Source organism: Heptranchias perlo, chromosome 19, assembly GCF_035084215.1.
Source record: "Heptranchias perlo isolate sHepPer1 chromosome 19, sHepPer1.hap1, whole genome shotgun sequence".
Classification (NCBI taxonomy): Eukaryota; Metazoa; Chordata; class Chondrichthyes; order Hexanchiformes; family Hexanchidae; genus Heptranchias; species Heptranchias perlo.
The window spans coordinates 31,865,838-31,891,223 of NC_090343.1; the positions used below are offsets into that span (position 1 = coordinate 31,865,838).

The following is a 25,386-nucleotide window of genomic DNA, read 5'->3' on the forward strand; positions in this document are numbered from 1 at the left end:
GGGGTTGTGCAGGGTAGGTGTGTGGTTCCTCGGACTGGGGCTGCGGTTTCGTGTCGGTCTGTCCTCTGGCTTGGCGGGGGGTGGTGGAGGGCAGGGGTTGCCCGATGTGACGCGGTGGCCTCCTGCGTGGGTGAGGGCTCTCCCCCGTGGAGCGCACCTTGGCACCTGCCACAGGCTGCTGGCTGCAACACGCCTGGTTGGAGGGAGACTGTTTCCCCCAGTGTGGGAAACTCACTGCCTTGAACCTAAAATCCCACACTTCCTCTTTTGACAGCTGCTTCAGCTCATTAACTGACCACAACGAGCAAGTTAAGTACTCTCAAGTGGAACCCCGCTGGCTTTAATTGCCTGCGGGATTCCCACCAGCGGGGCTTGCGCGCGCAGCCCCGCACGTCAGCGCGGTACCCGGAAGTGGCCGGGATTTCGTCGCGATCCGGTCACGTGACCGGAGATCAGGATTTTCGGGGCCACCCCGCTGGTAACCCGTCGGAAACACGCTCCTAAAATCGAGCCCCAAAAGTCTAGTTCTTAGAATAGTTTGTTTTTTGCAATTACTCTGTGTCTTATGATGTGGAGGTATTGGTTATTAAGATTTTTCAATGAATTTTCATCAGCAACAAAGCAGCCACCAAAGTCATAGTCACAGTCCCACCCTCTGTCCTTCCCCCGTTCCACACTGAACTTGGCAAAAGCTAGTGACACTAATAGCAAGTGAACTGCCCCCTTAGATTATCCAGCCTAAATAGTAATTAGCAACCAAGGTGCTGATTTAGCAACTGGTTTAAGCATGTAGTGCCATCTAGAACTATGAGAGGTTAACTCCAGCACATGGTAGGAATTAAGGGGAGTTTATCAAGAAGGTGGGATGAGCAGGAAAAAGATCATCATACAGAAGGCTAGGGAGAGATTGCAAGAGATTGAAGGGGGTCAAAAGGAAACATGGAGTGCTGTGTGTGGGTAACAGGAGGGAGATTATTGTGAAAAGAGGGATATATATAATATATCCCTCGGTGAGCGGCGGCAAAGATCGAGACCAGAGCGGGGATAAAAACAGCGCGGAGAGAGCGAGAGTTCAGTCGGTGAGCGGCGGCAAAGATCGAGACCAGAGCGGGGATAAAAACAGCGCGGAGAGAGCGAGAGTTCAGTCGGTGAGCGGCGGCAAAGATCGGGACCAGAGCGGGGATAAAAACAGCGCGGAGAGAGCGAGAGTTCAGTCGGTGAGCGGCGGGAGAGAGCGAGACCAGAGTGGGGATAAAAACAGCGTGGAGAGAGCGGGAGTTCAGTCGGTGAGCGGCGGGAGAGAGCGAGACCAGAGCGGGGATATAAACAGCGCGGAGAGAGCGAGAGTTCAGTCGGTGAGCGGCGGGAGAGAGCGAGTCCAGAGCGGGGATATAAACAGCGCGGAGAGAGCGAGAGTTCAGTCGGTGAGCGGCGGGAGAGAGCGAGTCCAGAGCGGGGATATAAACAGCGCGGAGAGAGCGAGAGTTCAGTCGGTGAGCGGCGGGAGAGAGCGAGTCCAGAGCTTACTCTGAGAGCGAGACTCTGAGACCAGCGGCAGTTCGGGGTGACGTCACCAGTCAGAAAGTGACGCGGCACAGGGGAGGCAGCTGATTGGTGAGTAGGTTCAGGTGAGTATTTCTACCATTTTACTGTAAGTAAAGTAATAAGAAAGGGAAGGTCTGCAGGTTTTATAGCAGATAGTGTTTTTTTTTTAGTGAACCTAGGTCCCTAGTATAGTTAACATTTTCTAATTTCAACGTAATTTAAAAGGGGTAACTCAGCTAAGGCAAGTCATGGCAGCAGACCTCGCACCCGTGATATGCTCCTCCTGCAAGATGTGGGAAGTCATGGACACTACCAGTGTCCCTGCCGACCATGTGTGCGGGAAGTGTGTCCACCTGCAGCTACTGACCGATCGTATCTCGGAGCTGGAGCTGCGGGTGGACTCACTGTGGAGCATCCGCGATGCAGAGAAACTCGTGGATAGCACGTTTAGCGAGTTGGTCACACCGCAGGTAAAGGGTATACAGGCAGGAAGTGAATGGGTGACCACAAGGAAGAGTAAGAGGTGCAGGCAGGTAGTGCAGGGGTCCCCTGTGGCCATCCCCCTCTCAAACAGATATGCCACTTTGGATGCTGTTGGGGGGGATGACTTATCAGGGGAAGGCAGCAGCAGCCAACTTCCTGGCACCACGGGTAGCTCTGCTGCACAGGCTGAGAGGAAAAAGAGTGAAAGAGCTATAGTGATAGGGGACTCAATTGTAAGGGGAATAGACAGGCGTTTCTGCGGCCGCAACCGAGACTCCAGGATGGTGTGTTGCCTCCCTGGTGCAAGGATCAAGGATGTCTCGGAGCGGCTACAGAACATTTTGGAGGGGGAGGGCGAACAGCCAGCTGTCGTGGTGCACATAGGCACCAACGATATAGGTAAAAAAGGGGATGAGGTCCTAAAAGCAGAATATAGGGAGTTAGGAGGTAAATTAAAAAATAGGACCTCAAAGGTAGTAATCTCAGGATTACTGCCAGTGCCACGTGCTAGTCAGAGTAGAAATAGGAGGATATTTCAAATGAATACGTGGGTAGAGGAATGGTGCAAGGGGGAGGGATTCAAATTCCTGGGACACTGGAAACGGTTATGGGGGAGGTGGGACCAGTACAAACCGGACGATCTGCACCTGGGCAGGGCCGGGACCGCTGTCCTAGGAGGAGTGTTTGCTAGTGCTGTTGGGGAGGGTTTAAACTAAAGTGGCAGGGGGTTGGGAACCTGAGCAGGGAGAGAGAGGAAAGCGTAACAGGAAGGGACAGAAGGTATGGAGTAAAAGGTAAAGTGTTAAAAAAGGAAAAAGCAGGAACTAAGCGTCACAAAACAGATTTGAAAGTTCTTTATCTGAATGCACGTAGCATTCGTAACAAAATGGACGAGTTAACGGCACAAATAACTACGTATGGGTATGATCTTGTGGCCATTACAGAAACATGGCTGCAGGGTGACAACGACTGGGAATTAAATATGCCAGGGTATTTAACAATCAGGAAGGACAGGCAGGAAGGAAGGGGAGGTGGGGTGGCTATGTTAATAAAGGAAGGAATCACTATAATACAGAGAAATGATATTGGGACAAAGCATCAAGATAATGAAACAGTTTGGGTGGAGATAAGGAATAATAAGGGGAAAAAAACATTAGTGGGCGTAGTATATAGGCCTCCTAATAGTTGCAACTCTGCTGGAAGAAGTATTAATCAGGAAATAGTCGGGGCATGTAATAAGGGAACAGCTATAATTATGGGGGATTTTAATTATCATATTAACTGGACAAATCAAATTGGGCAGAGCAGCCTTGAGGACGAGTTCATTGAGTGCATCAGGGATGGATTTCTTGAGCAGTATGTAACTGATCCTACAAGGGGGCAGGCAACCTTGGACCTGGTCCTGTGTAATGAGTCAGGATTAATTAATAATGTCCTAGTTAAGGATCCCCTTGGAACGAGCGACCACAACCTGGTTGAATTCCATATCCAATTAGAGGGTGAGAAGGTTGATTCTCAAACAAGCGTACTGAGCTTGAATAAAGGAGACTATGATGGTATGAGAGCGGAATTGATTAAAGTGGACTGGGAAAATAGATTAAAGGGTAAGACGGTACATGAGCAGTGGTGTTCATTTAGGGAGTTATTTTACAACTTTCAAAATAAATATATTCCACTGAGGAAAAAAGGGTGTAAAAGAAATGACAGCCACCCGTGGCTAAGTAAAGAAATCAAGGATAGTATCCGACTAAAAACAAGGACATATAAGGTAGCCAAACTTAGTGGGAGGATAGAAGATTGGGAATTCTTCAAAAGACAGCAAAAAGTAACTAAAGGATTGATTAAGAAAGGGAAGTTAGATTATGAAAAGAAATTAGCAAAAAATATAAAAACAGTTAGCAAGAGTTTCTACAGTTATATAAAAAGAAAAAGGGTGGCTAAGGCAAACGTAGGTCCCTTAGAGGATGAGACCGGGAAATTAATGGTGGGAAACATGGAGATGGCAAAAATGCTGAACAAATATTTTGTTTCAGTCTTTACAGTAGAGGACACTAAGAATATCCCAACACTGGACAAACAGGGGACTCTACGGGGGGAGGAGCTAAATACGATTAAAATCACTCAGGAGATGGTACTCAGTAAAATAATGGGACTCAAAGCGGATAAATCCCCTGGACCTGATTGCTTCCATCCTAGGGTCTTGAGGGAAGTGGCAGTAGGGATTGTGGATGCTTTGGTGATGGTTTTCCAAAATTCCCTGGACTCAGGAGAGGTCCCGGCAGATTGGAAAACTGCTAATGTAACACCGTTATTTAAAAAGGGTAGTAGGCAGAAGGCTGGAAATTATAGGCCAGTTAGCTTAACATCTGTGGTGGGTAAAATTTTGGAGTCTATTATTAAGGAGACAGTAACGGAACATTTAGATAAGCATAATTTAATAGGACAAAGTCAGCATGGCTTTATGAAGGGGAAGTCATGTCTGACAAATTTGCTTGAGTTCTTTGAGGATATAACGTACAGGGTGGATAAAGGGGAACCAGTGGACGTAGTGTATTTAGACTTCCAGAAGGCATTCGACAAGGTGCCACATAAAAGATTATTACTTAAGATAAAAAATCACGGGATTGGGGGTAACATTCTGGCATGGGTGGAGGATTGGTTATCGAACAGGAAGCAGAGAGTTGGGATAAATGGTTCATTTTCGGACTGGCAACCAGTAACCAGTGGTGTTCCACAGGGGTCGGTGCTGGGTCCCCAACTCTTTACAATCTATATTAACGATTTGGAGGAGGGGACCGAGTGCAACATATCAAAATTTGCAGATGATACAAAGATGGGAGGGAAAGTAGAGAGTGAGGAGGACATAAAAAACCTGCAAGGGGATATAGACAGGCTGGGTGAGTGGGCGGAGATTTGGCAGATGCAATATAATATTGGAAAATGTGAGGTTATGCACTTTGGCAGGAAAATCAGAGAGCAAGTTATTTTCTTAATGGCGAGAGACTGGAAAGTACTGCAGTACAAAGGGATCTGGGGGTCCTAGTGCAAGAAAATCAAAAAGTTGGTATGCAGGTGCAGCAGGTGATCAAGAAAGCCAACGGAATGTTGGCTTTTATTGCTAGGGGGATAGAATATAAAAACAGGGAGGTATTGCTGCAGTTATATCGGGTATTGGTGAGACCGCACCTGGAATACTGCATACAGTTTTGGTCTCCATACTTAAGAAAAGACATACTTGCTCTCGAGGCAGTACAAAGAAGGTTCACTCGGTTAATCCCGGGGATGAGGGGGCGGACATATGAGGAGAGGTTGAGTAGATTGGGACTCTACTCATTGGAGTTCAGAAGAATGAGAGGCGATCTTATTGAAACATATAAGATTGTGAAGGGGCTTGATCGGGTGGATGCAGTAAGGATGTTCCCAAGGATGGGTGAAACTAGAACTAGGGGGCATAATCTTAGAATAAGGGGCTGCTCTTTCAAAACTGAGATGAGGAGAAACTTCTTCACTCAGAGGGTGGTAGGTCTGTGGAATTTGCTGCCCCAGGAAGCTGTGGAAGCTACATCATTAGATAAATTTAAAACAGAAATAGACAGTTTCCTAGAAGTAAAGGGAATTAGGGGTTATGGGGAGCGGGCAGGAAATTGGACATGAAGCTGAGTTCGGATCGGTCAATGCCCTGTGGGTGGCGGAGAGGGCCCAGGGGCTGTGTGGCCGGGTCCTGCTCCTACTTCTTGTGTTCTTTAGATTTGTGGTTGGGATCAGATCAGCCATGATCTTATTGAATGGCGGAGCAGGCTCGAGGGGCCGATTGGCCTACTCCTGCTCCAATTTCTTATGTTCTTATATATGTAATAGTGTGAGAGAAAGAAAAATAAAATTTGCACTAAGCAAAATCAGTCAGGAAGTTGGAAATTATAAACTACAGCAATATAGGAAAAAAGTTAAACATAATCAAAAATAAATCTTTCACAAAGACCAAATGGAATCACAAAATAAGTTTGGGAAGTCAGGAATATTAAGGAATAAAGGTTTGAAAGTGAATCAGGCAAAAACCTGAGATGCAGTTCACCAGATGGGAAGGAAACCAAAGATACAGTTTAGCAAAGGCCATGGCTACTGCCATTAACAATCACAATTACCCATTGGAACATCCAGGCCCAATGATGAGAACTGTCAGACAATGCAGCCTAGCCATGTAATTACCAAGGTAATATAATTATTAATTCTTAAGTAATGATGTAAAGTTGCATGTGATATTTTAGATGTTAGATTTTTTTTCCTATGTTCACTTAGCACAATCTGAAAATCTGTGTGTGTGAGAACAATCTGTATGGAAACACAACATTATAGTATCACAAGAACAAGAGTAAAGACTGGCTGAAATTAAGCAATAGTGAATGCAATTATTATTGTCTGTGTGCACAGCTTCCAAGAAGCACTCAATGAGTTTGGTAAACCAATGTTTTATCCATATCAGTACAAGGTACTTATAAGGCATGTTACATCAGTGTTTGCTGTGCTGAAGTACATCAAGTAAATGATTTCTGTAATGATTCCGGGGCTAAGGTGAATAATTCGCTGATACATTGCTATACTCTTTTTTTAATACTCTGACAAAAGGGAAATGTTGCTGGGGTTTATATAATGTGATATCGCCTGAAGCGTTCTACTGGGTGCACTGTCTTAGTTGATGTAGAATATCCAGTTGGACAGGAGTACAACTACTGATTCAGTTTGATATTTGGAGTTAGAGAAAGATCTTTCCTAAATATTAACTGCACTTTGTGTGATGGAGAAGACATGTCCTTTCACACTCTGCACATCAATTTGAAGTGATCTAAAATGGAACGTGTACTAGGTTCATTTACATATTAGAATATTTGTAAATGGATCATTGATGGATGAAATGAAACACATTTGTGAATGATGTAAAAGTCTTGTTACTTCTCCTGATTTTAGTTACATATTTTGTGCTCCTACATAAAATACACAATTTCCACTTTGTGTTTCAAACTTTATTATTTAAAATGTATAAATGACAGAACCATCGAACCATATTGAGGTGTGGCTTGTGTATGTGTATGCATTTATATTTTGGATTTTTTTTTATAGTCTATTGCTTTTCCTATTATATGTATAAGAAATTATTTGAAAGATTTCAGTTGCAACTTTCAACATAGTCAAATATGTATTCAATCCACAACCTGAAACCAATATGTTAATGCACTTAAATCAGCATTTTAGCAAAACAGTTTGTTTGCAATAGAGTTTTCCTGTTTGTAAAATGAATAAGCGGGGATGGCACTGTGCTGTTAATGATTTCATGCTGCTGTGCTAAATAGTTCAAGTCCTCCATAATGTTTGAGACTCAAGACCACTGATCTGATGTGTAGTATTTCTGTCTGATCTCAACTCAAGTTGCCTGGCAGGATATCCCCATTAAAGGTGAAACCATCCAACTCACCGTTGGTAAGTCAATCACTGAAAGGAGCTTCTGGTCCAATTATGTTTTTGAATGCAATTTCATAAAGAAAGGTAGAAACCATTGCTAAGATAAGAGTGCCAAGAGGGGACAAATTCGGCTTCACTGGTCACATGTAACAGCTTATCTGTAACTTAGCATTCTGTATCTAAACTGGCATATTGTAGCGCCATGTTCCCTTTGGATGTACTACATCGATACTTACTCCCATATGACTTCCAGCTGAAGTTTAATTGTGCCTAGGTCAGTAATATCCACAATCATTATCTGAGGTTGTGCTGTGAAGAAATCCGCACTTTCACAAGTCACTGTTCCAACCAAAACAGTCATCAGCCCCTTCATCTCAGCTACCTACGGAGCAAAAATTCTGTTCAAGTGACCTTTTCCACAAATCTACAGATACATTTGTATGAATCAGAAATTTAAATTTCCAGTGTTCAAATAATTGTTTTAATTTACATACAACATACTAGGACTGGCAAAAGTTGTTAACCTGTTTCCTTGTATATAAATATGTCAATATTCAAAAGGGAGTACACTCAGTCTAATTTTGCAACTCTTAGTTTTGTCTCTCTTCTTAGCACTAATTAGAGATGCAAGTAAAGAACCAAATATCAAAAGAAATTAAACAAATAATAGAAAATACAGAGAGGACCGCAACTGATAACATAGTTAGTTCTTGGGTACTAGATCAAGGAACTATGGTCTTGCATACATGGAGACACCCGTGACATCTAAACTGTCAAATAGATTGAATGTCATTGATTTTAATATTAATTGTTCATGAGGCTCTCCTATTTATGTGTCTTACCTGGTTTATTGCCCATTTTAATGCATAATCTGAGGAATCCCCAATTCTGAAATGTTGTGATAAAGTGTAATCACAATTCAGAATAAATTGGCCTCAGAGATTATAGGGATGAGTGGTGAGAGAAATGTAAAAAATTCTCACAGGTGTAATGCAGGACACTCTGGCAGGGGTTAAGGCAATTGATTGGTGGAAACAGAGGGGGCTTTATCTGCATCTAGTCCTGCTATGTCTAACCTTGGAATACTTAATGCTGATACTGGAAACACATTTTAATAAAAAATGACAGAAAAAAACATTCTTCTGTAAGTTTACAAATAAGCACCTTTATTTCAATGTCTTCATTAATGTGAGGTAAGAAGGCCATCTCTTCTTCATCCCATGTTTGTCTGTCATCAGCTTCAATCTTTCCTTTTAACTTCCACCTTTGTCGACCATATCTAATCAATATCTGTGTAAAAATCAAGAGAGTAGTTCTTTTCAGAGAATGACCTTAGTGATGCACAAAGTTTTTGCTTCCAAACCCTAGGAGAAATTTGATTATCACACTACTCGTTGCACAATGCTGTGTAGGTATGTGTTGCTTGTATGAGGACATAAACCCAATTTAAATAGAAAAGCATTATAGTTAACACCTTACAGAATAGAAATTCTAGTACAGGCTCCCTAATGGCTGAGCAAGTTTATCAAATACATAGCTCAGCTATCCAGATTAGGGAAGTCCAGGTTTGGATTCTCCAGCCTGCACTATATTAGCTGATGTCAGCCAGGGCACTGAGAGAGGTCTTACAATTAGCCTCAGTACCCTTGGGTTAGTCAACAGAAAATGAACCAGGTCCCCTTTCCTGATCATTAACTAATATCTCCTTGTGTGTGCATGTCAGATGATGACACACTTGATCAACGGTCAGTTGGGTGAGCTGTCGGAGGGCGCCTGGCACCTGTAGAATCGTACCCCCATGAGGAGTACTTCGGGAGGAAGAAAATTAGGTACAAAATTCTATTACATCATCTTAAGTAAGAACTGAGCTACAAAGATGTCTGAACAGAAGTATACGAAAGAAACAAGGGGTTTTTAAGTTTCCTTCATTTTAAGTAAAATAAACATTATACGTGGGATTCTTTAAGCAAAAATATATTCAATTCAATCTGAAATCATATGTGGGATGAACATATTTTTGCTTAACTGCTTTGGTATGAAGGCTGAATGGTGCGAAATTCCACCTCCTCCTCATACTTATTAATTCAAGGAGAATGAATCCTCTTTACTCATATTGTGCCAACAAGTTTGAACACCCCCTGCTATCTGACCCAGGATCTATGGTGTCAGAGGGCTGTAGGCAAGCCTCCAGTACTGCTGGCACACAACACATGCATCTCTGGGTAAACAAATAAGGAATGGTAGAATAAGCAGAAATGAAGGGATCATTTTAATTTAAATTTCTGTTTTGCTTGATAAACTGGCTTCTGTGCCATGTCAAACCATCATCTTGTAATCTTGACCTTGTAGCTTCTTCATTCCACATTCTTCATACACAACAGGAGTCTGTCCCTCTTCCTATTGGTCCTTGAGAGTCACATGCTGAACACAGTGTTGCAAGCATCAGTTGGACACATGATTTGTTATTCTCTGTGTGCCTGAGCTTCAGTTCATTTTCTCCCAGCTGCAGTGTTGTGTCCGTCGTGACCTAGTAACAGTCACATACCTCAAATTCTGGATCATACTGCTAGATATGTAAAGTAGGATTTCTTTCTTTTACATTGTTTGCTAGATCAGCCTGTTCTTTGAAGAATAGGGGTTAGTGGAAAAAAAACAACCAGCTGTTTTGCCCTCCAGGTCTCGATAATAAACAATGGAACAGATATTGAATGGCTTCTTTTGAAGGGCTAGAATGTTGAAAGGACTGCAACCTAGTCTCTTTTCAAATGTCTGCCTCTGGATCTTGGTGTAACTCCATTTATTCTGGATTTCTTCAGCCTCTGTCTTTTGGATCATCTTGTACGGGAGTCCCAACACCCTGTGCCTTTAAGAGTGTGTACACTAGCCATAAGCTTTTGGTAACGTATCCCAAGATAACCTTTTCTATTAATTGCTTTTAGTGCCTGAAATTATCCAATACCTCTAAAGGATCTCTTTCTCATCCTCGATAAGTGATAGAGCATGTCAACTTCAGATTTTAAGTTTAAATTATCAAGCAAATTTATTTTACCAAAGACAGTGATATAATAGGTAAATATTATCTACTCCCATTTCTCTTTAGAACTCCAAACAGAATTCAAGACTCAAACAGCTACAATTCTTTAAATATCTCTGAAAAAACAGTTATCAACACCTCCTGGATTCTGTTGACCATATTTGAAAATAGCTACAAACCACAAAGTCTATGTTTGTTTGAAAGTTGCTTGGCTCCTTCCTCAAGTTTTACTGACAACCAGGTGAAACTTCCAACATAAGTATTGAGTTAAGCTTGGTAGAAACTTCCAGCTGCAGATGGCTCATTAATTCCTTGTGTATTGTGACCGAATGGTCACCAAGCCAAAACTGGACAAAAAAATAACCTTGTGACAAACCTGCCTCAGGTTTTCTCAGCACATCTAATAAGGAAAGGGTTCTCCAGCTAACTTGATTTACAGAGAAATTGACCGGAGAAGCCAAAAAAGTATAAAGAATGTTCGCTCTTCAAAATGTGGAGCGCATGATTTATACATTCATGCCACCAAGTCCTCAATTCCTAGCATATCATGAAATTCACTGGTATTATCGAACACCACAAGCTCTTCACCACTTGGTGCAGAAACTTTCCCCCAGGTAATAAATGATGGCTCCAAGCTAGCATCAGCCACTGGCATGAAACTGTTTCCATTAAGTTTCTCCCTTATGTCAGCACCTTGTTGACCCCCACACTGAACCTTCTTCCAGTCTTGTTCCATTCAGCACGGAGTGAACTGCAGTTCTGCAAGGTGTTGATCTCCTCCGGCAAACGTCTAAGGAGATATTCTTTGATTCAGCTGTCACTTCCAGGTCTTAAATTGGCTCATTTGCAATGGGCTGAGTTTTGCTCACAGGAATAGTGGGCCACAAACATCCCTTCAGCAGGAGAGTAGTTGCTTTCCTAGGTCCAAGCACCTGAGAATAGGCAATCCTACCTTTGCACCTTGGCTATTGCAAGTCAGATGGTAGTCCTTTCACATACTTTTTTTTTCTGGGCACTGGAATCCAAAGATTATTCAGGCAGTGTGCCTGGGGATTGGCGAGCAGCCAAGGAACTAAAAAATGCATACTTCTACTTGACATTTCGGTAGTGCAACTGGAATTCCTTTGACTTAGTTTCAGAAGACAGAACTACCCATTCAAAGTATGACCATTCAGCCTCCCATTGGCACTGAGAGTATTTACAAAGATTCCATCAATAGTTGCAGCATATCGCAGGCTCCATGTATGTCTGGATAACTGACTTGTCCGTGTTCAAGGCCGTCTGGTGCATCCTTGATGCATGCATAAAAGCAGGATACATAAGTTCCTTGCACATTCCCTTTGCTCCCCCCAGTGCTGTTGGGGATGCAGAAACCTTGCACAAAGGCGGCGACCATAATTCTAATAATACTGTAGTGGCTCCACAATATACATGTTCAGACATCCTGGGGGCAAATTTAACCCCCAAGAATGGGTGGGTTGGGGGCAGATGGGAGGTTTTTGGATTGCGACCGCAACCCAGCTCCAACATGCCCACTTCCGGGTTTAACATAGGCATGTTTGGATGCATACTCATCAAGGCCGCATCCTCAATCACTGCCGAGCACGAAACCTGGAAGTAAAATTTTTATCCTTCAATTAGTTCGCGATTGCAGATTCCGACCCGCCAACTTTACTTCTGGGTTTCACGTCCGATAAACTTACTCCCACGCCCCACCCCCACGTTCTTCCCAGCTCCACGTTAAAATCCAGGCCCCTGTCTTTTGCCAAGGACACTCTTCAATTGCCCAACATGACAAAAATCTCCTCTCCCAAGTAAAGGGCCCAATCTTACTCCCGAATGCAGGAATTAACTAGTCCAACAGGTATCTCAACATAGATGTGGATACCTTGTAGGGCATTGATCACCAAACAACATAGTGCAAAATAGAAGAAATCACTCTTGCTGTTGTCCTGAACTGGTTAATCTTATTTCGTCTGATACTGAATACATCTTAAGATACCTTCAGCAATTGTTTGGAGTTGGTTTGAAGCCCAGTTCTATAGAGTTTAGATTGCGGCCATTTTGACTCTCCATGAAGTCTTATTTTTTTGGGTTGTTAGGGAATCTCCAACTGGTATTTGAGTTTATGCAGGCTATCTAGAAATTGTTCCCAGCTAGACCTCTGATTCCAAATTGGGTCCTCAATTTGATTATTGCAAAAATTAATGTGTTCTCCATATGTTCTCACTATGCAAATATGTGATTTCAACTCTTTTACCGGAAGATTGCATTGTTGGTAGTTCGTTTCAGACCACAGAATCGGTGAGTCACAGACCATGTTGTAGACCAGCCTCATTTTATTTTGTACCTTGACAAGGTGATTCTTAGCACATATCCAGAGTAGCCTCTCAGTTTCATTGGGGTGGGGGATAGTTTTTGTGTCATTTTATCTGCCACCTCATAAATTGAAATTAGAATGTCCATTTCATAGTGTAGATGCTTGCAAAGCCCGAGGGTGTTATGTCAAACATATGAACCAGTTTTGCAAGTCACAACAGTTAACTGTCTCCTATGGAACAAAGAATCTAACAAACTACTGACCAAATAAAAAATGGCTAAATAGGAACATTCAGCCCCTCGTGCCTGCTCCGCCATTTGATAAGATCATGGCTGATCTGTGATCTAACTCCATATACCTGCCTTTGGCCCATATCCCTTAATACCTTTGGTTGCCAAAAAGCTATCTATCTCAGATTTAAATTTAGCAATTGAACTAGTATCAATTGCCGTTTGCGGAAGAGAGTTCCAAACTTCTACAACCCTTTGTGTGTAGAAATGTTTTCTAATCTCGCTCCTGAAAGGTCTGGCTCTAATTTATAGACTGTGCCCCCTACTCCTAAAATCCGCAACCAGCGGAAATAGTTTCCCTCTATCCACCCTATCTGTTCCCCTTAATATCTTATAAACTTCGATCAGATCACCCCTTAACCTTCGAAACTCTAGAGATACAACCCCAATTTGCGTAATCTCTCCTCGTAAGTTAACCCTTGAAGTCCGGGTATCATTCTAGTAAACCTAGGCTGCACTCCCTCCAAGGCCAATATGTCCTTCCGAAGGTGCGGTGCCCAGAACTGCTCACAGTACTCCAGGTGCGGTCTAACCAGGGTTTTGTATAGCTGCAGCATAACTTCTGTCCCCTTGTACTCTAGTCCTCTAGATATAAAGGCCAGCATTCCATTTGCCTTCTTGATTATTTTCTGCACCTGTTCATGACACTTCAATGATCTATGTATCTGAACCCATAAGTCCCTTTTGGACATCCAGTGTTTTTAACTTTTTACCATTTAGGGTGTACCTTGTTCTATCCTTTTTTGATCCAAAGTGGATGACCTCACATTTGTCTACATTGAATTCCATTTGCCACAGTTTTGCCCATTCACCTAATCTATCAATATCGCTTTGTAATTTTATGTTTTCATCTACACTGCTTACAATGCCACCAATCTTTGTGTCATCGGCAAACATAGATATGAGACTTTATATGCCTTCATCTAAGTCGTTAATAAATATTGTGAATAATTGAGGCCCCAAGACAGATCCCTGCGGGACTCCACTAGTCACATCCTGCCAATGTGAGTACCTACCCATTATCCCTACTCTCTGTCGCCTTTCGCTCAGCCAACTTCCTAACTTAGTCCGTACTTTTCCCTCGATTCCATGGGCTTCTATCTTAGCTAACAGTCTCTTATGTGGGACCTTATCAAATGCCTTCTGGAAGTCCATATAAATAACATCCATTGACATTCCCCTGTCCACTACTTTAGTCACCTCTTCAAAAAATTCAATCAGGTTTGTCAGGCACGACCTACCTTTCACAAATCCATGCTGACTCTCTCTGATTAACTGAAAATTCTCGAGGTGTTCAGTCACCCTATCCTTAATTATAGACTCCAGCATTTTCCCCACAACAGATGTTAGGCTAACTGGTCTATAATTCCCTGGTTTCCCTCTTTCTCCTTTCTTAAAAAGTGGAGTGATATGTGCAATTTTCCAATCTAGAGGGACAGTTCCTGAATGTAGAGAACTTTGAAAGATTATAGTTAGGGCATCTGCAATGTGCTCACCTACTTCCTTTAAAACCCTGGGATGGAAACCATCTGGTCCTGGGGATTTGTCACTCTCTAGTGCTATTATTTTCTTCATTACTGTTGCTTTACTTATGTTAATTTTATCGAGTCCCTGTCCCTGATTCAATATAAGTTTTCTTGGGATTTCCGTCATCCTATCTTTTTCGACTGTAAATGAGTGGTTTAGTTGCCATGTCATGGGTAAAAAGCCCATTCATCCCATTGCTGCATTCTTAGCTTCTATCACCCAAGTCCCAGTTGATGATATATGTAAGGCTAATAAGTAGAACAATCCTCACGCATTCATGAAATACAATGTTAGATCTGGCAGCTACTCACAACATGGTTTTTGGCAGATCCATCTTCTCAACTGATGTCACCTTCCCCCTCCTAAATAATATTAGTTTGGTATGCTCCTGTGGTGTGTGGAGGAGGTGAATTGATGAAGAAACAACCTAAATGACCTCCCTTTAAATCGAAATATTTTCCATGCACTTTGCTCCTTCCCAATCATCCTGCAGACTCTGACGGGTTCCCATCTGGAGCCTAGGATGCATTATCCCAGATAGTTACTGCAGCTATAGGTCAGAATGAACTTGTGTTCAGTCTCGCTGCCTGCCTTTTATAAGGGTGGGAACAGCAAATCGACACTGATGCTTCAGACATCATGGGGCTAATTTTATGTTGCTCTATGGGACGGGAACAGTGTGGAAGTAGCCCAAAATGAGCGCTGCTATACTGACTACTCTATTCCCAGCTGCTGCCATTTTCCAGGGGGCCTCCACGTGGGCAGCCCAGGGGCCTGCCTGTTTCAGACAGCAGCCTCATTCCAATATGCACCGTGCATGCTCCGCCCATTGGTACTGCACGTTGATCAGCCTATCATGAATGCTTCTCCTGATCCCACAAAAATCTTCTGGCCTGCTTCTGACCCCTTCTTTGTGTTGAGCACATAAAGAAAGAATTTGCATTTATATAGCGTTTTACATGACCTCAGGATGTCCCAAAGTGCTTCACAGCAAATGAAGTACTTTTGAAGTGTAGTCACTTCAGGGAATGTAGGGAAACGTGGCAGCCAATTTGTGCACAACAAGGTCCCACAAACAGCAATGAGATAAATAACCATGTAACTTGTTTTTGGTGGCGTTGGTTACGGGATAAATTTTGGCCAAGACACTGGGAGAAATCTCTTGCTCTTCTTTGAATAGTGTCATGGAATCTTGTATGTTTATCTGCGATGTCACCTCCAACAGTGCAGCACTCCCTCCCTACTGCACTGAAATGTCAGTGCTCAATCTCTGGAGTGAGGATTGAACCCATGACTTTCTAACCCCTCAAAATCAATAGGAAGAGGGACAGGCACCTGTGGTGATGGAGAATGCTTCCATTCCAAGAAGGAAGACGCTATCAAAGGAAGTAGTGTATTTTTATAGCACAGGATTACAAAAAGAACCCTTAAGAATTCTTGTTGTGATATATTCAGATTAAACATTGATGAGCCTCATTAATTTTCAGTCTTAAATTCAAATTTCTGAGTTGGTCCTTTTTCCTATTCACAAAGTACACCAGGAAATGTTTGCACAAATCATGTTTGTGAATCTTCCAAAGTGACATCCCTTTAGGTAAAAGAAAAATACATTTAAACTTAGGAATTCCCTCCCTAACCCTCTCTGTCTGTCTCTCTCTCTCTCCTCCTTTAAACATACCTCTTTGACCAAGCTTTTGATCACCTGTCCTAATATCTCCTTATGTGGCTCGGTGTCAAATTTTGTTTGATCCTGCTCCTGTTAAGCGCCTTGGGATGTTTTACTATGTTAAAGGCACTGTATAAATGCAAGTTGTTGTTGTTGTTGTTGTTGTTGTTGTTGTTGTCCGAGTGTCTTTTTATTTTTAATTGTTAGTGGCTGTCCCATATATTGATGAATATGATCATTAGAATACCCACATTTACATTCAGGGTACTACAATGACCAAACATGACACACAATGATGTGAATACAGGTCACTCACTTCAGCATTGAGCCAAGGACTAACTGAACATAATGGGGTACAGTTTCCACTTTGGGTGCAACCGGCAAATTGAGCGCAAATTACACTTGAAATTGCACTGGTTCAGTTACAGTTCAAGTTTCCACTAAAATGCATTTGCATAATCACAAATGGAAAATCTTCTATGAACCAGCGTAATAGAATATAATTTTTTTTTCTTTGCATTAAAAATATTCATCGATGTATTTAAGAGTGGTAACCTGGTGTAGTTTTATTAATACAGCTGAAAATGGGTTTATCGCAAAAAATAAGTATTTTTAATAAGTATCTAGTCCTCTACCTGTGGGTAACCTGATTTTAAACCACTGATAATGACTTACAAAAACTATACTGAACCATTTACTAGTTTCATTTGTGTACACTAGTCAGTTTCTTAATAAATTAAATATTTTTTTATTATGTAAAAACATTTAAAATATGCCTACTAGTGCCTGTCCACCTAAGAAAATTAGCTTAATTTGAAGACCCTCCTCGAACGGCCACAAACAGGTGTAACTGGTGAAAACTCACCATCCATGTTATTTCGATCTGGGGGCGTGGCCAGTTTTTATGAGCGGGGTCAGCTTAAGGCGCAATGATTTTTGAACCAGCTGATTAAAACCAGCGCAATCTTGCGGAAACTCTACCCCAATGTTTATTAGAGTACACTGCCCCCAACAGCAAACAATCTTGTTTAGTATCTAATACTCCCGCACTTCCTTTTCAGCTGCCACAGCACTCCAAATACGAGTGCAGGAACCTTACTGGGTTAATTAAAAAATGCAAATACCTGTATTACATTTAATTTTGATTTAAAGAAATGTCATATAACAGAGAAGCCTCACAAGTACAATTAAAATTGCCTGAGCTCCTCTAATTTGTATTCACCCGTTTGGAACATAATTCATTCAGGCATTTGTAGTAATGTATTTATTATGTTACAAACTTTTTTTCTTGTAAGTAATTTTATATGAACAACCCACTTACAATGAAGGTTACTCTCCCAGTGTTGCTCTATAAATAATGGTGCAATTGAAACAGTCAACTTGAATAGTAATCTAACAACTGTATTTTCTTGGAACAAAGTCAGATAAGGCACAAAGGAAATGTCACCATTAGAATGTGCTGCCACCAACTGTGGTCAGATAATTCGGTCACCGATATATATTTGGAAGAAAGATACATGTTTATTTTTCCACAAAACTTAAAAACTATATAGAAGATGAATTACTTTTTTTTATTTCAGTCCAAGAACACTGTGTGAGAACTAGCCAGTTCTGCATATCTCTCTGTTCTCTTTGTAACGGGCAGCATTAGATGTTCACACAAAATTGGGGCCACTAGTTTACAATTTTCACAGAAAAAATGGACAGAATTATGGAATACAATTCCCAAATCACCAAGTAAAATCCTGGAATCCCAAATAATAAAACCAGAATTTAACACATTCGCTCACTGAAACCCAACGGCCCTACTGATAATCCTTCATTGATGTTATATAACAGAAAATGTGCATATTTGGAAAACTAATAAAAATTCCACATATACTGGGGGAAATGTCAAATGTTAGCAACAGGAGTGGGAATATTTTTAATGAAAAATTATTGTGTTATTAAATACATGTAACCAATTATCTATTTAAATTCAATGTAACTTTATTCAGTTTCTGAAAGTTGAGTACATTGATAAGTTGATAAACTATGTCATTTTTGGGTTTTTATGCTAGATATTTTCTTGGGTTCAGTTTCATCTCACAACTGTAAGTGGACCTTACGTACCCTATGAACTGGACTGCACCTTTTTCGGCCCAATATTTAAGTAAATGATGGCAAGACCCAGGGATCACTGTACATCAGCTACTGGAATGCATCACGTGCCACCACATGATTCTCCCATCTAAGAAGCGCAATGGATATGCATTCTCACCAGATCAAGATTCAGGCTGTGAACCAACAAATGGTTTCATTTGCATAAGACAGGTGAATGAATAGTAAACAGTGTGAAACAATGAATCATTCACTTTTCTCTACTGTCCTCAATATATAAAATAACAGACATCACTCATTTTCAATTGGCTACTGTTTGAAAACTAGCTCAACCCTTCTGTTGGCTGGCATAAAACTTAAACATGGAACTTTCTGACTGCTGGCTACAGTACTGACACTAGACTACTTTCTCAGACAAGCTTACCCACAGAAATATGATGCAAACCTTTTCGAGGTTATTCAGAAACTAAAGGCAATAAATGACTGAACCTCATATCGTTATATTAGATCAACAGCCTTCATCAGTATTGAATGGATAGCCAATCTTTGACAATGGTGGTTGATATGATGGCTGCAGCTATGTAAACAGTTAACACCTTGGACACTCTATTGTGCTTTCCCCTGACTTGGCATCTGTTCAGAACTACCATGTGTGTCCTGTATTAATCCCTTACAAGTTGATTCTAGCCATAAAGAATCCAAATCAAAAATGTAATAGTCAAAAAGTACATTTTTGTCACAATGGATTTATTGGCAGTATGTTACTGGTCAAGATGGTAGAATACACCTATGATTCCCCACAAAACATGACCATGGTTAGGGGAAGAACAAAGCTGAGACTAGGGATTCCCATAGGGAAGTTAAAAGGAAATCACCTTGCTCTTTCTATGTAGCTCCTCATTCCTCATGGGCAGCTCGAGAGGATAATTGGATGAAGCTAGCCCTAACCCAACAATTGGGGAACTGTGTCTGGTGCAAGGAGACATAAAAGACAGGGAGAAAATAAAATAAAACTTTTTTTTAAAAAATGAAGTTAAAATAATTTTGGATGGTAATTTATTTACAGACTTGCCCACAGACTTTTTCAGATTTGTTAGGGTTGTATGCTGGAAATCTAACTGTTGGTCTGCAATTTTCAAAAGCATAAAAGATAGGTTTTAAATTATGCAAGATACAATTTGAATCTATTAAGTAATAACTTGTTTATTTTAGAAACATTGCTTATGAGTATCTGTGATGGACTGCCCTGATCTTTAAGAAGACGGCATTTCTTCTGAAAAACATAGCTCTAACTTTTTTTAAGTGTAACTACTTCTAGTAATTACAGTTCTTTCAGTTTAGTTTAAGAAACATTTCACATAAGGTTCCTGTTTTGATTCAGGTTTCTCCAATATTTTTTTTCTCATTTCCAACACAAGAAAGGCAATTCCCAAAGGCAAGCTCACGCTCTTATTGAACTGAACTGAGACCTTGTGCACGAAACACTCTGGGATACTGTCTCCTGGGTAAACAATAGACCTGTTTATTATCTCTGGATTACACGCAAGATATCCACGAGGTACCCATGTCACTTCAGAAGATTATTAATGTCAATCAAGGCAGACACTTTTTCATAACAGACTGAGCTAACAAACAGGTTTATTCACAGATAGTCACTTACAGAAGAAAGTAGCAAAGTGGTTTGTTGAAGTCAATCTATATAACACATCAGTTTTGAACAAGTTCATGAAAGGGTTTAACACGTCAGTTGAATGCTTGAATGGCTTCATTTTAAGATCTTTCAAACAAAATTTAGAAAAACTCGTTTTAGAAGTGGACTAACTGCGTGAACCGATATTGGTTATGGTTTTTCTCAGATTTACAGAGCTGTGTCTTGCCTCCACATCTGTTGCAGCTAGGTAAAAACCACCACTGATTATTACATCGAAAGTGTTCAATCCTTCCAAAACCTAAAACTCATAATACCCTTTGAAATTAATTCTCACCTTGAGAAGCCAGTCTGCAAAACAAAGACTTTACTCGAACAATGAAAAGCAAACTCCATAGCACGTGTACAAAAGTTTGCCAATAGGCATCTGTGGTGTTTGACCTGTGCTGCCAGTGTTAAGGCTCTCCTGATTACATTATGTCATCAATTAATAGTCCAGTGATCCATGTTAATTATTTCTAGAACCTGGGTGTACTTAGTAACTCTTTTCCCACACACATGTTTTTTTTTTATTCGTTCATGGGATGTGGGCGTCACTGGTGAGGCCAGCATTTATTGCCCATCCCTAATTGCCCTTGAGAAGGTGGTGGTGAGCTGTTTGTTACTAATCAACTGTACTTTTATGCATTTCATGCAGAGATGTAAGATTAAAAGCCATTCTCCCAGCATTCAGTTGCAGAAGCCATTTTGAGGGTCGTATACCCTTAAAAGAACCAATTTTTAAGCTTTTAAAAAAAGATGCAGTAGAAAGGAAACCCATTAACTATGATTTAAGAAGAAACTCAGGTTGTCATAGTCACATCCAAAATTCCAAAGGAACACACCATTAATTTTTATTAAAAGCATTTCACTTTCACCTGCTGCTATCTTAGTAGAAACAAGTTATTGGTGCAATTCTGGGAAAGGGTAAATCATGAAAAAAAATAATGGCACTATGATGGAATTAAAACTCACCTCATAATGATCTCCTGGACATAAACGAGCAAAACCAATCAAACCTAGAAATTCACAGGGAAAAGGCAATTAGCACTTAGAGTGAAAGGCAGTTCTAATCACATTTGTGCTAGATTCACCAATGTGTGTGTCAAAATTTACTGCCATAGTTAAAGAAAGAAAGACAGAACTTGCATTTATATAGCGCCTTTCATGACCTCCGGACATCCCTAACTGCTTTACAGCCAATTAAGTACTTTTGAAGTTTACTCACTGTTGTAATGTAGGAAATGCAGCAGCCAATTTGTGCACAGCAATGAGATACATGATCAGATAATTTGTTTTAGTGATGTTAGTTGAGGGATAAATATTGGCCAGGACACCATGAGAGCGCCCCTGCTTTTCTTCAAATGGGATCTTTTAAATCTACCTGAAAGGTCAGATAGAGCCTTGTTTAATGTCTCATCCGAAAGACGGTACCTCCAACAGTGTAGCACTCCCTCAGCACTGCACCGAAGTGTTAACCTGGATTATGTGCTCAAGTCTCGGGAGTGGAGTTTAAACCCATGACCTTCTGATTCAGAGACAAGAGTGCTACCTTGGTGCCAAAGCTGACACTGACATAGTTAACTTTGGTACTTAGAAAAACTAATTGATTCATTTGAAAAACTATTTAATCACCCTTCCCACCAAACAATAATGTGATTTTTTTTTTATATGAAAGAACAAGATACGAGTGCTGAGTTAACACATCTCAGCCGGAGCTGCGGTTTAGGCCACAACACTTGGCCTCAGTACCCATAGGTTAGGAAGAGGAATATTAGGCAGAATTCCTACTCCTAATTGCTATCCATTAAGTCCTGCTGTAAGACTGCGTGTTTGAGAAAATCAAGTGAAGATGGGTTTGGCTTGGCTGTGATGCTCCCCACAACTGATTGCTTTACCAACACTAACTATATAGGTTGATGCATGAGGTACGGCCAGTTGGGTGAGGTATGGGAGAATGCCTGATGCCTGTAGATCCATAGCTCAACTTTTGGAGAGAGGGGAAGTGGAGGGGACAAAACTGGTAGAAAAGAGAGGAGGAGAAAGCAAGGTACAGAAAGATCACATAAGGAATGTAGTTCCAGAGGAGCTACATTACTGATTTATTAAATTGTACATTATCTGAGGGTTAAAAGCACACTGTATGGAATAGGATGTTTGTATTTTTTTTAAAAAACAGGTTTTAAAATTATGTATTTGATCTTTTGGTTGCAGGTAGGTTTTTGCATTTGTAATTGTCCCTTTTAAAAAAAATGATAGCCTGAAATCTGCCCAAAGTAATTTTCTTGCTTTTTCATACTTCTTATTGGAGATGGGTTATAAATGCACTTGTGTCAAGAGGAATTCCAATACCTGTGAACCGGGATCTATTATTAGGCTTTAAGTTATTAGGGATGAGCAATAAATGCTGGCCTTGCCAGCGACGCCCACATCCCATGAACAAATTTAAAAAAAGGTTATTGGAGAACAAAAATGATTTTTTAAACTTTTTATCAGAGATGTTCGTTCAGTTGTGCAGACTAACCAGAATGAGGTGCACAACCGTGGGTTAGACAAAGCCTAAACACTTATTCAAATAACAAAAAAAATCATTGGCGTTAGATTGAGGAAGTACTCCTGAAATCCCACCAAAGGGAACAGAGCTGTGGGACTCCCAATCAGATTGAAATTCCTTCCTGGCTCTGTACAGACCATTGTTTCTGATCTTTAGTGTGGATCGCTTGCAACCACAGACAGAAATATACTCCATTCCCATCCCAGATGAAGATACAGCTATAATGGTTTAAAATATCCTGGGACATTGGTTGTTCATAAGGGCTGTTGACACTCTGGAGAGGGATGTGTACAGACAAAGTCGAGAAATATTGAGAAAAGGCTTGTCAGATAATATATTGGCGCTTAAAATCTGTGGGCCATGATCCCTTGCTTGTACCAGGATAGTGCCCTCCAACACTGACCCTGCCAGAGTTTGATGAATCACCAGGAAGGCTCCTAACTACCAGGGGGCAGGTGCCACATGTCACTACATCACATCGCTAGTCCCCGGCTGCCTCATGCAGCCAGAACACCTGGTGCTAGCCCACTTTTGGGGGCGATTGCCCAGCTCCCCCAGACCCTATGGAGCCCCCCTTGGTGTGAAGAAGCTGATCCCTGGTGTAGCCCACCCCTCCCCCAATGGAGCCCACTTCCACCTACCTTGAGGCCGATATACCTCATCCTATTCGACGTACCAGCTTCCAGTCCTACTCCAGCTTCTGACTGAGTCAGGGAAGCAGGTTCTCCTGTTGTAGAGAGTTCCTAACCCCAGTTTCACCCCCAGGACTGTCCACTTACATCATTTGCCTTGTAGGGAGAGAGTGGAGGGGCAGAAAATCCTGGAAACAATGGGAATCCAGTAGGAGTCCAGCGGAAACCCCAATTTCTTTGGCATTTTGAAACTTTATTATTTTTACGTTTTCTTTAATGTCTCTTACCACAACTGATTTTCAGTGGGGGAGGGGTTCTACCTCAATCATTGATCTCTGTTTACCCAAGAGCCCTGAGCTGACCCTGGAAAGCAGAGAGGGATGCCATTCACCACAGTACTGCAGAATTGTGTGTTTTGGATGGTCTCAAAAGGCAGGCAGATAAAATTCAACACTAGGTCTGTTTTTGTCCCCTCACTGTACTAGCTGGGGATTCATGATTTTTTACCTGGTGGCTAATAGAAGGTTACATGTTCTCCTTTTTTGACTGTAGAGGTGTAGCTAAGTATCAATTAACATCATCTGTCAGTTAACAAATGAGCAAATCAATGACACTTAATATTTTTCACTTTTAAAAATAAATTCCAACAAATAAGGGGGATATTTACCATGTGTTGCTTTTCAGTATTCTCCTGCTGACATAAAAATAGAAAGGCCACCACAACACACACAAAAACTACCAAGTAGACACACAAATTATATTTATATAGGTTAATATTCTGTTCCCACAATTGTAATCCATTAGCCCCATCTTGAAAAAAAATGGCAGACTTACTTCTTATTCAAATAACATTTGATTAATTTGATTAAAATAAAAGTTACCTTTCATTCTGATGTGAAATTCCCCAAGGAGAATCTCCAGTGTTCTCTCTATCACACACATATCCTACAGGAAGAGAAACAGTGGAATGATTCAATGTTGTTTGTAGAAGAATCACTATAAGTATGCTGCCATTAAAATCTCTTTCATTTCCGAATTTGCAGTATTAAACTTTACAACAAACTAAGGATTGTAACTTTTATAGATCAGCCAGTTATTTTCCACTTCTTGTTTTCTGCCATTCACAGAAAGGAGCTATGAATTGGAAAATGGTCATTACAATATTTTTGAGACTCATTCAATGCAGTGTTCTCTGAGAATAACACTTCCATTGCAGCACCATTCATTAATAGTCCATTCTTTTGCAGTAAATTCATTAAACCTTATCTAGTGAAGAATAACAATCCTCAACAGAACGGATGTTAAAAACATTATGCTTTGGCAAAACAATTGCCATTAGTTGTGCAGAAATGCATATTTCATCCAGGGGCCCACACTGGAAGAACACAAAAAAGTAGTATCTGGTGTGCTATGTTGTGTGTTATAAAATAAAACTCTCCTGGTCAGGTGGGTTACTTAACAGTAGGTTTATTTAGGCAGGAAAGATTATTACAGTGCAAGTTAGAAGCTAACTGTTGGAACTGAATTTAATTGGCTGCGTGTTCTAGTGAGCAGGCCCTGGGAAAACAGCAAGTTGTGGTGGACAGCTGGGCCATATTTGAGCTTTTTAAAAAATGTTTCCTGCTCAGTTCAATGTCTTTGTTGGTTTGCTTATGTCTTTCAAAGAGTTACCACTAGAACTATTCACAGCCCAGATAAATAATTGTATAATGTTCAAAAGCAGAATACTGTAGATGCTGGAAATCTGAACTAAAAACAGAAAATGCTGGAGAAGCTCAGCAAGTCAGGCAGCATCTGTGAAGAAAGAAACAGAATTAACGTTTCAGGTCAAAGACCTTTCGTCAGAACTGGAAAATGTTAAGAGTTAAAGTTTTTAAGCAAGAACAGAGCCGGGGGAGGGGGAGGGGGAGGGGGAGGGGAGGAAAGAACAAAAGGGAAGGTCTGTGATAGGGTGGAGGGCAGGAGTGATTAAATAACAAAAGGGATGATGGTGCAAGGCAAAGGAAGTTGGTAATGGGACAGGTTAAGAAACAAAAGATTGATCAGGAGTTGCTGTAAATGGCAGCAGCAGAACCATTACCAGCACTAGCTGAC

At 41.1% G+C, this 25,386-nt stretch overlaps 1 protein-coding gene across 1 annotated transcript in view; it reads right to left on the reverse strand.

Annotated features, from left to right (window-relative positions):
* The window catches only part of ripor3 (RIPOR family member 3), a gene marked incomplete at its 5' end in the record, with an annotated part of 118,023 nt that overhangs the window by 32,993 nt on the left and 59,644 nt on the right, over window positions 1-25,386 (reverse strand). The window contains 4 exons of the mRNA XM_068000684.1: window positions 7,719-7,864; window positions 8,647-8,772; window positions 21,082-21,125; window positions 24,174-24,237. Coding sequence (XP_067856785.1) covers window positions 7,719-7,864; window positions 8,647-8,772; window positions 21,082-21,125; window positions 24,174-24,237 — 380 coding nt within the window. The remainder of the gene's footprint in view (window positions 1-7,718; window positions 7,865-8,646; window positions 8,773-21,081; window positions 21,126-24,173; window positions 24,238-25,386) is intronic.